At 34.2% G+C, this 16,138-nt stretch overlaps 1 protein-coding gene across 2 annotated transcripts; it reads right to left on the bottom strand.

The window, feature by feature from the left end:
* Window positions 1-4,979: 4,979 nt before the first annotated feature.
* LOC132039707 (pyruvate dehydrogenase E1 component subunit beta-3, chloroplastic) lies at window positions 4,980-10,037 on the bottom strand. 2 transcript variants are annotated; one of them, XM_059430218.1, is made up of 5 exons: window positions 9,804-10,037; window positions 8,905-9,008; window positions 8,740-8,783; window positions 5,893-6,597; window positions 4,980-5,472 (listed from the first exon to the last, which is right to left on the bottom strand). In XM_059430218.1, exons 1-5 carry the CDS (start codon window positions 9,898-9,900, stop codon window positions 5,205-5,207), a joined length of 1,218 nt encoding a protein of 405 aa, XP_059286201.1. In that variant the 5' UTR covers window positions 9,901-10,037; the 3' UTR covers window positions 4,980-5,204. The 2 variants fall into 2 exon arrangements, with proteins under 2 accessions (XP_059286201.1, XP_059286202.1); XM_059430219.1 differs by lacking the exon at window positions 8,740-8,783 and having other exon boundaries at window positions 9,804-9,849.
* Between the last annotated feature and the right edge of the window lie 6,101 nt (window positions 10,038-16,138).

The raw sequence follows: 16,138 nt of genomic DNA, 5'->3' as shown, positions 1-16,138 counted from the left end.
GGGTATATTGCACCTTTGCCCATAAATATATATAACTCGAGTGAACAAAATTCTAAAATAAGATTATTTAATATATTCCAAAAACAATAATTCGAGTACAACGTAGAAGCTTAAACCCAAATAATATGAGAGCGGGTACATAATTGTCATGAGCCTCTATGAATAGAAAAGTTCATCAACCGACTGAAAAGAGAAGATACATTAATAATTTGAAGACCTCGAGCCACCGTGAAATTAAAAGGCAAGCAGCTCACTGCTGGTATAGCAACCAACCGTGAAAAGGCAGGCGACTAAGAAAAATCGATAAATTATGTATTTAAAATATTGGTTTTTTCGATCGGTTTTGCGTCTTCTTTTAGTCGTGTCTCATGAACCCTGCTGGTATTCGGATCCAAATATGCTTATAAAAAGATCATTGGTTTCAAAAGTTTTACTTTCTTAAATTTCATGTAAAATCAAACTGCGTATACATAAATTAAACGGTGTGAGTGTTACTTTTATTAATATGTTCAAAAATAAGTTGTTAAAAAAAGATATCCCAAACCTAAATGTTCTATATTCTGCCAAGGCTTACAATTCTAGTGAAATCTTAAACATACTTAGAGTTAATTCAATTATATTCTCACTGACGCCTTTTCCCTTCGACCCCTTCCCCTTCCTCGGTCTGCCAATGCAATACACAAAGAATTTTTCTTTAACAAAAGAAAATATCATATTTCTCCTCATTGTTCAGATTCCATTTTCCTTCCAAGCATGTAGAGTCCTTTACGAGGTTTGGATCAATATTTGGGCTGAAAGTCCATTTGCCATTGAAGTTGGGGGACAAAGTGCAAGGAAATTCGATTTTGACAACATCATTTAATTTGTACTCGCTTTCTAAATTTCTTTTGCACATGTATCCATTTCGAAGAACTTATACGGTGCCTGAAGTTAATCTTGACAAAATCTAACTTCAAACTATGTGGATGAAGTTCGGTTATTTTTTCCTCACTTCAACCATTTTTGCTTGAACTTCAGTCATATATGGCTAAAGTGAAGTTAAATCATTTTTGTCTTACTTCAGCCACATATGGCTGAAGCTTAGCCATTTTTGCATGTGGTTAAAGTTCAGTCATTTTTGTCTTCAGCCACCTATCCGAAGTTCATGGACATATGACTTAAGTTCAAGTAAAAAGTCTAAAGTTGGGAAAGTTACTAAACTTCAATAATATATATAGCTGAAGTTCAAGTAAAAACGATTGAAGTCCAACCATGTTTGTCTAAACTTGACGCAGATGTATGAATTTCACTCATATGTAACTTTAATGTCTGAGTTTGATTTTGTCAACCCAAACTTTAAAACCGCATGTCTCAAATGGATATACAAGCAAAAAATTTAAAAACTTGAGTACAAGTAAATGACAAGGTCAAAACTCAAAACGGACTGCCTCGTGAAAATTTTACTGATATTGGTGCCCACCTCATTAAATCTCCTGCCCATTGGCTGGCAACTGAAAGAAAGGTCTCTGGAGTTTTAAACTTTAATTTCACTAAGGTGTACATTGACATCTGATGCTTTTATCAAGACACAAATTACCCATGAAAAGGTGACACGGCTACCAAATTTTGGAATACCACTATTGCTAATGAAATTAAGTTGATATGCGACGAAGCAATTGACACATCCCCTCCCTTGAGATTTTAGTAAACCATCTATTGTTTTTCTTCGATCTGAAATTGTTTTTAAAAGCTACTTTCTCCATGATATTGAAAAGTGATTACTTCGGAGACAATTTGAAGGAAACGGGATGTGAAATACAATAACAACATATATAGTGTAATCTCACAAATGGGGTCTAGAGAGGATAGGATGTATGGAGACCTTATCCCTACCTGTGTGGGGTAGGGAGGTTATTTCCGATAAACTCTCGGCTTAAAAGAAAAGTTTTCAAAACAAGATTGAAAGAAAATATGACAACAAAATAGCAAGATACAAAGCAAATGAAGCAAGAAATAGTAATATACATTAGAGAATAGAAATCTACTGATTAGTAAATACTATTACTGCTAAGGATGAAACAGGACGTCAAATATTTTCTGAAAAATCTGTCATCCCAAACAGAACATGGGCAGATTGTGTGCTATTAGCTATCTTTAAGGAGTAAAACATCTTCAACCTTTTAAATTTATGGCCCCTTTGTGTTAATTATCCAAACAAAGAATGTAGTCATTTGTTGTTGATTATCGTACATGAGCATCATTTTGCATGCATGACAATTTCGTGTCTTCCCTGCTCCTCTTTTATTTACCGATTTTTTTTGTTGCCTCATTTTATGTGTAAAAGCTGCCACATTATTAAAGATAACCATCAAGGTTCAAAGAAGGCATTCAGTGAGACATTTGTTGAAATCCAAAGGTTAAATTATCATTAAGAAAAGAAACAAGATTTATCTAATTTAATTTAACAAGTTAAGAATCAAAAGTTGGACAAACAGAAGCTCACATAAGGAATCTTTAGCGGACTAGTCCAAATCCCAGAAATGTGATTTATTTACTGATTTTTTTATTGTCCAATGCATTTATTATGTGACAATAGGACCGGCATACATTATTAAAGATAACCATCATCTTTGGTTCCCATTTGTGTTGTAGAGAAATACTAAGGAGATCATGTCCTAGACCCCCCTCCCCCAACCCACGCCACCCTACCCCCACCTAGTATGTAACTGATACACAGAAACTTGCTGGCAATTAATTTTTGATGTCGAAGAAATGCCTTGTGGGCTTCTGGCCCAACTCCAGTTGGCGTCACAAATTCAAATGTCCGATTATAGAGCCTCCCCTTTACCAACACCAACATACCCAGTGTAATCCCACAGGTGGGGTGTAGGGAGGGGAGGGTGTACGCAGACCTTACCCCTACCTCGTGCAGTAGAGATGTTTCTGAAAGACCCTTGGCTCAAGAGCCTCTCCTTTACCCTCCTCCCAAATTGGTTGCAATCTTTCTTTGCATGCAGCTGAATTTGAACTTGTGACGTGCATCTATCTCATAATAGATCACACGTTGAGTTCTTATCACTAACCAAAGTCTTGGGGGTTAGAAACTTGCTAGAAATTGACATATAAATGTAGAAATCAACATTTAAATCAAGATATATGCTATATCTGATGCTAAACCAAGTCCATCTAACATAATAAAGGAAGATACAATCAAACTAGTTACCCTGCATTGGCACATTCCCATGACATTCCTCGTCAAAAAGAACGGAAAAAAATCTGATTTGACGAGTCAACATGAGTAGATTCGAAAACAATAACTTGGACACACCTCATATGACAAGGTGGTGAAGGGGCCAAAGTCACATACGAGGGGGAAAAATTGCAGGAAAACAAGAAAGCATGGAATAATGTTAAATGTTCATATTATTTACAAAAAGGACATTTAATCACTAGTCAAAGGCACGTTTCTTTTGTCTCTGGATGAACATGGAAAAGTAATAGACAGCCCAACACTGAAAGAATTTACAAAAAATAAACCTAAGATTCTTATGGGACATAAGGTTCCTGGGTTTGTTTGGGCTGGGGGTTGGGGGTTAGTGACACGTTTATGTCCCAGTTAATGTGTTGAAACAAACAGGATATGTGATCAAATTCAATAAAAATTGTTAGGATATATACACAAAAATGATGATCTATCAGACATGAGCATCTTGCTCACCAACCCTAAGATCAATTCCTATTAAACACTTCCACATGAGAATAGTACCAATGCACATGGAAATGGCTCAGAGTCAAGCTAACAATGACTATTTGAGAACATAGTTTTCTCATTTCTTTTTACATTTCATTAGGGTGGACCTATGTTGGTTCGACTTATTCACAGGTATGTATCTGGTATGGTTCCGGGGTATGTATTTGGTATATCTGCGTGGAAGTATCTGGCATAGATATGTCACCTTTTTCACTAAATTTTGAAGAATCTGCATGAAGTACCTATACACTTTTCACACATGTTTGTATGTCAAGACAAATGGAGATCCACGAAATATAAGGGTGGACCAAGACGGATTTTCAGATAAGACCCTGGCATGTTCATCCATAAATATCTCACACATGAACAAGATCTATGTTTGCTAGACATATTTCAGCACAGTTCAGATAGCATAAGACTCAATGATATAACCAGAAAGAAGTGGTGTAATGCAAGTTGACTAAATCTAGCTCAAGAAATCCTACAGCAAGAGTAAAGTCATATCTTGAATTAGAAGTCCCACCCTTCATTGAAACAATACTATCTTAACATGGTGTTGTACACCCTAAGTTTATATTCTATCCTCAATTATAAACTGAGATGTTATAATCACTAAACGCATCAACCCCTTCTAATATATAATTGTAGACCATTAGAAAAGACAGAATAATAATGTGTCATCGATCTAGTGACAATTTACAGAAGCATAAAGCCCAAGCCTATTAAATCATGATCTGAACTCTTATAAGACTAAATTGAATGTTATCTCGTCATGCCCATAAAAAAAACACATTACAAAGGAGCAGCAGCCCTTAGTTGCAGAGTAACTTCTTTTTCTGCTAAACAAGAAGCAGATAGTAAGCCTTGGCATGGATACAACTACACTGTAGTTCTTAAAACATACATCATGAAGGGAAAATACTTCAAAAGATGGGATGGGACGGGATGGTACGGGTCCAGAGTAATATTATGTAAGAATTTTACAAACGGTTCCCAGATCCGACAAAGCATACTATACACTGGAGGTTAGAATATTCAAAGGATTTCTGTATGCTCTCTCTCTCCATTTTTTTTTTTTTTTTTTTTGTGGTTTCATAGGTTTCGCATCATGGATAGTATTGCTTCATTATGTGCTCAGAAGGGCAAGAGTTCCAAACATCAGCATTCACAGTTCTCTAGTTTGAAGACTTAAATTTAACAGTTTCAGCAATGTCCATTCTGATATTTGAATGTATAAGACAACTCCAGCTTTAATTATCAAATAGAGCTAAACTCTAGTCTTTAATGAAACAAAACAATGATAATGTTTCCATGAAGTCTTGTTACCTTAACTAGAACTTGCAAGTTCCAAAAACTAAAACCTTTAGCAAAATCAGACATTAAAAACAATCAGAAGTTGAATTTTAAAGACTTAACTATGACATAAGTGACGGAACATAATGGCATAATTACCAACGGGCTTCTACCACTTTGATCACTGGCAAAGCTGTTCAACTGCAGTAACAATCTGGGGAGGTTGAACAACAGTCCAGTTCTCCAACGTCCCAGCATACGGAGTTGGCACATCCTGTGATGACAGACACACGATCGGGGCATCTAGACAGTCATTAAAGTTCTCGGTTATAGCAGCTGTCAAGCTGGCACCAATACCTCCTGTCCGCATACATTCCTCGACAATGAGCACACGATGAGTCTTCTTCACTGAATTCCCGATGGTGTAAAGGTCAAATGGTTTCAGAGACCTGATATTAGAGGTGGCAAAATTAGCTCATGAAAACATGATTCGCCCAACCCACCCAAGTTTGGGCTGGTCATTGACCCGCCCATTTATTAGCTCAGGCCATCAAAAATTGGGCTCATATGTAGCCCAAATTGAACCATGCGAAATCTTGTCAAAAATTTTCAAAAAGACATTTTTTTATTTGATATGTTATATATAGCCATAATAACGAAAAAAATAGTTTTATTAGGTACTAAAAATCATAAAGAACAAACAAAGAAAATAAAACTTAGTAAGAATTGGGCTGGTTGGGTTATGACCCCCTTTTTAGCCCATTTCAGCCTAAGTAACTTTTGAGCGGGTCAATAACCTGCCCATTTATTAACTCAGCCCATTCCGACCTGCCCAAATTCAGCCCAACCCACTCATTTGACACCCGTACCTGATGTCAATGACCTCGGGATCATAACCCTTGTCCACAAGTGTCTTCACAGCCTGCATCACATGATACCTCATCCTGGAATAAGTTAGAATGGTAACATGCTCCCCAGGTCTTACCATCTCTGCTTCTTCAAGATTCAACACATATTCTTCATCTGGAATTCTCTCCTTAAGGTTGTAGAGCAAAACATGCTCAAACAGAATCACAGGGTTATCGCTTCTGATAGCTGCCTTCATCAAGCCCTTGGCATTGTAAGGGGTTGAACAGGCAACCATCTGGATACCAGGAATTGACTGGAAATATGACTCAAGGCGTTGAGAGTGTTCTGCTCCGAGCTGTCGACCAACCCCACCAGGACCTCGGATGACGATTGGAATCTTAAACTGGCCACCCGATGTGTAATGGAGCATACCACAGTTGTTAGATATCTGGTTGAAGGCTAGAAGAAGAAATCCCATGTTCATTCCTTCAACAATTGGACGTAAGCCAGTCATTGCAGCTCCAATGCCCATACCAGTGAAAGAGTTCTCAGCAATGGGAGTGTCAAGAACCCTGAGATCACCAAATTTCGGGGCAAGGCCTTTAGTCACCTTGTATGAACCTCCATAATGACCAACATCTTCACCCATTACACAAACAGTGGGATCTCTGTCCATCTCTTCTTCAAGGCCTTCACGGAGAGCCTCAAAGAGCAATAGCTCATGCCTAAAGAACAATCAGGTGAGATATAGTTCACACAATGATCGACATTAAGAAAATATGCAAAATACTGCATATCCAACCAGCCAACAAAGATCTATTCGATGATGTAAGTTAAATTATTAAGCGAGCACCATTACAGAAAATTTCCTTTAAAACCTCAGACATAGTCTATCCGCAATAATTAGGAAGACCCCATCAAGAAAGCACAGATGACCCAAATACATCCAACGAAAATGTTGGTCATGACCACCATAAAAACTAAACGAGCTCTTTTGTCCTTAAACAAGCAGATAAGTAAACAGAAACACCTGGAATCCCACAGCAGGGATCTTATGCACTAGAAAGAGAAGGAATGAATAAGGGACCCCTTTACTAGCTTCTGGTGGTCCAATAATTCATGTAATTGGAAACTTAGAACCAGAAAAATCAGAAAGCAAAAATCAAAGACTCAAAGAGTCTGACCTAGGAAAGGAAGTCAAATTTCCTATAAAAGATGTAACCTTCCTTTTGAATAACTCCTATGGAGACAGATTTACAAGAATACAAGGAAGTTTATGGCAAAGCAAGAGTAGTAAAGACAAGATGACAATCTCCAGAGGGACCTCTGATGTTAAAATATAAGATTGCTTAACCAGTTATCGTGAAAACTTAGATCACGAATTTCTTAGAGGAGCTAGTGCAAGCAAAAGAATTGACAAAATAAGTGCATCCACTGGGTAACGTCTCTTCTGTTATACACCTGGAATTCAAACTTCAGTTATAGCATAAGCCTTTGGTTCAGCCTGTTGTTTTCTGCTGAATTTTAATTCTCTCCATAACTATCACATAATTTTGTTTCTATATTAAGCGCCATGATTCAAAAGTGAAGTTCTTTGTTTTGATAACCAATTCAAAGGTAAAATTCTGATTTTTTAAGTGCCATTATTGTTCCTCCTAGCAGCATACTTATTCTAGAGTGTTTGCAAGACCCATTCAGCCATTCCTATTTTTCCACTTAGTACATTTTCCCCACACACATATTCAAAGAAAACACCCTACTCTTAAAAGTACCAAAGCAACACCCAGGCCCCATGCCTATCCAGTGCTGCTCTAGTTCCCAACTCAGACGGTACTCTTCATCGCATACACATACAGTGGCACCAAATTTTTCAAGGCTAGCAGACAACTTGCAGCACTAACCCTAACCATCTCTAGCAGTTTCTAGAACTGTCTTGGTCCCCTTCTTCAGGTCAAATAATTCGCACTTCTTCACAGAACTGGAAAAAGATTTCGATTTCAGCTCAGCATCATCGATAGAAGAAACAGAGGACTCCATCATAGCATATATATCAATTCTACCTTATACCAAGAATGCAAACCTCAATGCACCTTTCCTCATGATTAGGAGTGGAAACGGGCGGGTGGGTCGGATATGGGTTGGTTGAAAACGGGTTAAACAAAAAACAAAAAAAATATCCGACCCACCCATATTTAGCACAGATAATGAAAAATGGGCTAATATGGATATGGATTCATACTTTCCGGGGTTTCTGGAATAGTCAGGTGTTCAAGCTAAAAGCCAAAATAAGCTTAGACTCCCGGAAAGCAAGAACTCAAGAAAAATAATAAACAGACAAATGGGAATTGATAATATGGATATCCATGTGGATATCCATTTTTTAGCAGATAAAATCCATATTTGATCCATTTTTAAATTGTCAGTTATCCAACCCATACTTAATGGGTCGGCTTGTATGGTTACTTGTTTTCTTTTTAACCATTTTTCCAGCCCTACTGTAATGATACTTCAAAGTATTTTGATTGTGTCCTCCCCACCCTCCAACACACCTCATCTTCACACCCCCTCCTCCCCACCCCCAACCTCCGTAGCCCCCATCTCCACCACCCCAATAGTATTTGTCTAGATTATATATAAATGTTTTTATAATATTCTTTGCTTACGTACAAAACACAAGAAAATAAGTCACAAACCCCCTTATTTTCCTGGAAAACATTTTCGTTCATACCAAAAACACCCTAGATTCCTAGAAGACAAACATTAGGAGAGATGAGTGAAGTGGAAACTACAAGGAATCGATTTGAACTGTAAAGATATGCATGCATTGTATGCGTGTACAGTATAAATCCGAGGAGAAGTAAATATACCCTGGTTTGGATGAAGTTGAAGCTGCAGCAATATCTTGTTTTGCCTGTTAGAGTATTACATGCAACACCAAATCTTAAACTCCAAAAACAATAAAATTTACTAATTTCTTCTTGTAAATGACTACATAAACACAAAATCATAATGAGAGAGTAAAGAACACTAACAGCAACAGCATTAGTAATTAATTGTTCAGCTCTTCCACCACGTCCGTTCGAACCATAGCTTAAACGTCCATCAGATCTAACCACAAAAACTCTTCCTTTCCTCTCTGCATCAAAACCAAACCATAAATTCCACAAAAATGATTGAGTGAACAAGGACTAAATGGATTAGATAATACTTCAACCAATACTAACAAACAAAGATTAGATAAACCTACATTAGGACATTAATTTAAGCAATACTAACAATACCCAATTTCAAACACTAGCTAAAGATTCATAACATGCAGCAAACAAACAAAACCAATTAGATCAAAAATACTAACAAAACCCAAATTACAAATACTAGCTAAAGATTCATAAAATCAACCAAACAATTAGACCCCAAAAGAACAGACATTAAATTTAAACAATACTAACAAAAACCCAATTTCAAATACTAGCTAAAGATTCATAAAATCAACCAAACAAAAAAAAAAAAAAAAAAAAAAAACCCAAATTACAAATACTAGCTAAAGATTCATAAAATCAACCAAACAATTAGACCCAAAAAGAACAGACATTAAATTTAAGCAATACTAACAAAAACCCAATTTCAAATACTAGCTAAGGATTCATAAAATGTAGCAAACAAACAAAACCAATTAGATCAAAAAAAAAAAAAACCCAAATTACAAATACTAGCTAAAGATTCATAAAATCAACCAAACAATTAGACCCAAAAAGAAGAGACATTAAATTTAAGCAATACTAACAAAAACCCAATTTCAAATACCAGCTAAAGATTCATAAAATGCAGACATAAATTTAAGCAAACAAACACAATTAATTAGACCCAAAAAGAAGAGACATGAAATTTAAGCAGTAGTAACAAAACCCAAATTGTAATTCCAGGAACAAACCTGATAAAGATGTGGGAGAATTAGCAAAAAGTGATTTCTTGGTATCAAAAGAATTAGCTGAGGTAAGTGCACCAATTCCTTGTATAATGCCAGCCATTTACAAAACAAAATAGGATTCTTGATTCAAAGACAGAAAAATGCAGTAGTAGAATAAAGATTCAAATGCCACTTATATATAACTATATATATTATACACTAAAAGAGAGAGTTGATTATTTGGGCGGAGAGAACAAAGTGGATTGGGCGATTTAATTGAAAAAAGAGTAGAGTTTAGTTTATCGTTCATATCGACTGATTCTCTACTTCCTCCCTCATTGTAATATTATGTTTCTACCCAACAGGGAGTGGACATGTGTTGATATGAAAGAAGATAAATTACTGACATACTTGAGCTGTCTTTGGTGGCTTAGGAACTAATTGGAGCCTTGGTGGCCCAACCCTAACGACCAGCTAATTGTGAGAAAAAGACCAAAATAGTACATTATGTTTGGGTTTGGACATAAAATCATACATATTCTTTCACATGTAGCACTAATAGTACATTATGTTTGCATAAGTGGTGCGATTTTTAATTCAAACTCCCAAATATTTTTTAGAAATTTAACGGAAAAGAACAAAAATGCCCTTGAACTTTTAGAAAGGTATAAAATACCCTTTATTCATCTATTTTGCCAAAACTACCTCGATTCAACTTTTGGCTCATTTATTCCCTTTGACTAGACAACACTAATTTTTTTTAAAATATATTAAAATTACACATGACATTTTATTACTGAAAAATTGATTTATATTTTTAAAAAGAAATTGAAAAAATCGTTATTTGTAGAATAAGGAAAAATAATTTTTCAAAACCCGTTTTTTTTTAAAAACAAATGTAGTAAGCCTTTTATATATATATATATATATATATATATAAAATAAAATAAAAAACATAATTGGATTTTCATTAAAACATGGAATTTTTTAAATTTGGAAAACTTTTTTTAACGGGTGGAAACCCCTTTTTTTTTAGAAAATTCAATTTTTAAATACGAAAAACTGATTGTTTTTCTAAGTAAAATGTGCAAAACTAATACTCCATAATTTTCTTCTAGATTTAAAAAAGATAGTTTTACGGTTTTTTTTAAACACGCTTTTTCCATAAAAAAAATTTAATTTTTTCATATTTTTATAAAAATCAAGTTTTTGATTTTGAAAAAAAAAATTAATGTTGTCCGTTAGTCTAAGGACATAATTGACCAAAAAGTTAAACTCGAGGGGTAGTTTTAGCAAAATAGATGAATAAAGGGTATTTTTATATCTTTTCTAAAAGTTAAGGCATTTTTGCCCTTTCCGTTATATTTTAAAAAAGATACTTGGGAGTTTGACTAAAAGTGCGCACCACTTACGCAAACGTAATGTACTATTAGTGCTCCATGTGAAAGAATATGTGATTTTAGGTCAAAACTCAAAGATAATGTACTTATTTGGTCCTTTTCTCATTAATCATTATAAAGAATTTCGTTTCTCTAACTATACTAGATGGCTTTATTCGTGCGTGCCGGCCTCAACACTTTGGATTATAATGTATCTATATATATTTAATTATGTTTGGGTAGTGATAATATATATATTTTATATTACTAATAAACATAAATAAGTTTACATTGTTTTTATATATATATATATATACTATGTTCAAAATACGATTAATATAACATTGTAGTTTGTGCTCCATATTCAAAACTTTATTATATTAGTGTTTGCTACGAATACAAAGTTGGCAAAAATTTATTAATACTTTTTAAAAGAGAGGATTTGTTTAAAAGGAAACTATTTTCCTCTCCTTAAGATAAAATAATAGCAATATTTAAGCATCAGTTAATATTTTGAATTTTAATTCGATTAATTTAAAGGTGTAAAATATTATATTGTTAATGTATGTAGATTGGACCTAAACAATACTTATTATTTTTTATCAAATTTTAATTTGGATAATTCTAATTCAAATTATTAAATTAATTTTACATGTTTAAAACGAAACATGTAAAATTATTTCAAGATTCTTTTTAAAAGATTGCTAAAAAAACGCTAGCAAATTAGATAGTTATCTGATGAAATTAATTTTAAGTATTAAAGATTGGCAGCAATGTATAAGTGTCGGTTTGAGTAATTCTATGAAGTTGAAAATTGAAAAAATCGTGGCAAAAAAATGACTTTCATTTATAAGTGTGCGAAATTATTTTTATCATTCAATGAAATATATATTTTTTTAAAAAAAAGATTCAGGTGAACAAATACCAAAAATATTTTTCATCATACCAAACTCTTTTCGTGAGACTGTGAGAGTGACTTGAACTTGAGAAATATTAATGTTTGACAGAGAGGAAATTGAATCACTAAGCAATGAACAAAGCTCTAGCAGTCAGAGCTTTACTTGGTAATAATTAATAATGTGATGACCTAAATTTGGATTGCCTACTTGTATGACTTAACAGAATCTCATCGGTACATTAATTAATGCAAGTGTGTTTAATTCTTAACATCCATTAAAAAAATTGTATACAATTACAATGACACAAATGGCAGATACCATTAAGGGCTTGTTTGGAAAGTCATCTGGTAATTGGAATTGGTGTAATAACTATGGTAGTAATTACACAGCTTAGTAATTACACTATCGTAATTACAATGACCTATTTGTTTGTCATAACGTAATTACGATGTAATTAAAATCGTGTTGTTTGATTGCACAACTGTAATTACACAGTTAGTTTAATTTAAAAATAAAATTTAATTACAAAAAATTTAAAATTGATATTTAAAAATATTTGCCTATATAAATGATATTAAATTAATTATTTAATAACACATTGTTTCTTGAAATTATATTAATTAATAATCATATATTTGTAACTAATATTGTAAAAAATAATTGACATATATTTTTCAAATTAATAATATTTAATTTTGATTAATTATAAAACTTAAAAAGAAGACTTTTTTTTTGTGAGAACGTCATGGGATTGGATGTTTGACAAAAAAAAATTATAAATATAATGCCATAACATTATTCAAATGTTTGACACAAAACACCCATTAAATGTAAGTGAAAAATAAACAACATGTAATGTGAAAGCAAATAACTTAAAATTGAAAATATAACCTAAATTCAAAATCCAAAAGAAAAAGTTTAACATAATACCCTTGTATCAAATTCAACATTACATAAGTAAGTTCCAACGCAACTTAATTAAGCAAATAATTCAAAAGAACGGGAAAATGTAAGTCTATAACCTCATTCACAATGAAATTCTACTTTAATAACGTCACTCGTTATATGTCAAGTTTGTTAATGACTCATTCTTTCCAATATTAAGAAGTGTTTCAAAAATTAGAATAATAACACGGTTATGCTAAATAAATACAATAAAAAAATAAAAAAAAATACGAGCAATCATATGGAACCTGTAACACCTCGTAGCTTCAGGAGAAGGTTTGACTCATAAGATGATAACATCATGGAACCAATATGAGGGTTATAGGAAGTGTTTTGAAAACTAATCAAGTCATAAGAAATGTCTTTGGGCAAAGTAAAGTTGGAAGCCACTCTACCTTGATGTTTGCGAAGTTTGAGTTTATAGAAGGCCTTACTTCCAACGACCATAACCCCTTTATTAATTATGAATTTGGGAAAACTTTCGAATGAAAGTCAGCAGCCCTTTGAAATATCTTTCCAACGGTATATTATTAGGTCAAGGGACCTCCGTACAAAAAGTTATGGCCATTTTATCAAGGATTACGGGCAAATCCGTTCACCGATCATGTTATACGAACCGGTTATACGGCCTATATAATTTTATACGGACCGTATAACTCGTCCGTTTCGTGACGCTCCAAATCGTCGTTCGTTCAGCCATGATAAAATATATCATATTATACGGACCGTATAACTTTATACGGACCGTATAATACGATCATATAACTCCCGCCCCACTTTTGTATAAATTCAAGCCTTGAGTTCTTCTATTTCATTATTCACAATTCCAAGCCCTAGCAACAATCCAAAACATCAAGGTAAGTCAATCCAAACCCTTCCAACTCAATTCTAACATATATCTAATAATCTAAGCAAGAAATCATTGTTCATAAACTAGGGTTTTCAAGAAACCCATCTCAAGGTTCAAGAATCAAGATTTAGGAAATCTTCTCCAAAATTCAAGTCTTTAATTCAAGATTTTGGAGCATCACATGTACGGGTTGGCTATCTCACCGCGGGAACATCATTGTTCTTCCCTACGCCTCAAAATCGATAAACTATGATTCTCTACTAAAACTAGAATTTTTATACCATGCTCATGATAACCCTAGGTCCATGTCTATGATTATATTATGTATGAATTGCTATTATTCTATCATTGTGTTCTTAATAACTCCATATGATTATTGAGAATCAGTCCAGAATCCATGAAAACCCATATCTTGTATTCCATGGGTTCTTGCGTACGTTTTAGCTAAAATGATTATTTCATGAATATCCTACATGTCTACAAGTTTTCATGCAACTATATTATATAATTACTTTCATGCTATGATACAAGATACACAAATGCTAAATACCATTTATTTCATGAAACCACGTTTACAAGTTATTTCATGATATCCATGTACACGCAAGTTATATTCATGAAACCATGGGCGCAGGTATACTTATTTTACATGTTCATGTTTTGGGAGTTGCATTAATTATCGAGAAGGCTTCAAACGGCTCGAAACTACGAGCCACCGTAGATGAGGATCGCTCCACCCATGCTTAGGACGCATCTCTCATAATGACCGGATCCTTTCATAATATTATTAAATCTCGTGTCCCCGGCAAGGCATGAAAGTGTTCTCATTGCAGACGAAAGTACTGCACTACATGTTTCTCAAGTTATATTTATCGCTCTCCCTACATCACGATACTTTACACATGTTATATATGTATATGTACTCATGTTCATGATCGTGTTTCAAATTTCGCCCGTTATGTTATTATCATGTCCCATGTTATTTCTTTCGCTTGCTTTACATACTCATTCAATGGCCGACGTCCCCTTTATTCCGGGGCCCGTATTTCACGCCGCAGTACGGATTTGACTGTGACGACGCCTCCGCCCATTAGCATCCGCACGTTCCCTTATCGCGAGCCCCATCTCATTCTACGGGGGTTTAGGCATTGTCTTTCTTATTTAGTTTGCGCATCTAAAGGCATGTCAGGCCTTGTCCCGGCCAGTATGTTACGTGTTTGTACTCATGTTAGTAGGTTTCATAGACAAGACAAGTGTCATGTTAGACTTCGTAGGTGGTGGGCCGGTTTGGCTCATTTATGATATTGTCCGCATTCATGACTTAATCAAGTACTTATGTTTAATATTATGACTTACTATATTTTATAAAGGCTCATCAAGCACTTCACGTTATATTCCCGCTCATGTATGCCTCATGATGATTCAGCAAGCCTCGTGGTTCGCTCTGGTCACACGCAAATCGCACCGAGTGCCGAGTTACGCTGTGCTATGGTTGGGCGTGATGTGACCACAAGAAGTAAAGGTTGAGAATGAAAAGAAAGGAAATGAAAAATAAATAATATAAAAAGAAAAATACATTTCAAAAAATACAAATAATTAAAAAGTAAAAATAAAAAAAAATCAAAATGATAGAAATAAAAAATTAATTAAAAATCAAAAGAAATTAAATTAATAGTAATAAAAGATAAAATAAAAATAAAAAGAAATTAAAATAAACAAAAAAGTAGCTCTGTAATTACTGGGTATAATTACACCAAATTCTCAATCTCCCTTGAGAATTGGAGAGTGTAATTACACCCTCTCAATTACACCCAATTCCCACCTAACTGTGTAATTACCTGGTCAAACAAACAGACCTAACTGTATAATTACACCCAATTCCAATTACTTGGGTGGCTTTCCAAACGGGCCCTAAAGGAATTTATTTTGGAATTAGTTATGTAACAATTACTAAACTTATCATATTGTTTGATATAGTTTGGAGTGTATACATTTTGTTCACTGATATAGTTTGGAGTGAAGAGGTCCCAAAAGCTTTTATCCCATGCTAATTATGAGCTGGTCATAGTTTTTCATTTCACCATGCCCGTGGAGATTTAAACCTTAGGCATCCAAAGTTTTCACCCACTTCATTAACCAAGGTCACACCCTCGAGTGACCAATGTGTACTTTTATAATAATACTAGTGTCTGTGCCAACTTGCGCACCTCGTTTCTTTGCTTGAATAACTATCACCTCACACCAGCATTAGATACCACGTGAATTTGACTAAGTTAACTCCATAAA

The sequence above is a fragment of the Lycium ferocissimum genome, chromosome 12, assembly GCF_029784015.1.
Source record: "Lycium ferocissimum isolate CSIRO_LF1 chromosome 12, AGI_CSIRO_Lferr_CH_V1, whole genome shotgun sequence".
Taxonomy (NCBI): domain Eukaryota; kingdom Viridiplantae; phylum Streptophyta; class Magnoliopsida; order Solanales; family Solanaceae; genus Lycium; species Lycium ferocissimum.
The sequence above is the reverse complement of the archived record's forward strand: the minus strand, read 5'-3'. Positions and strand labels throughout refer to the sequence as shown.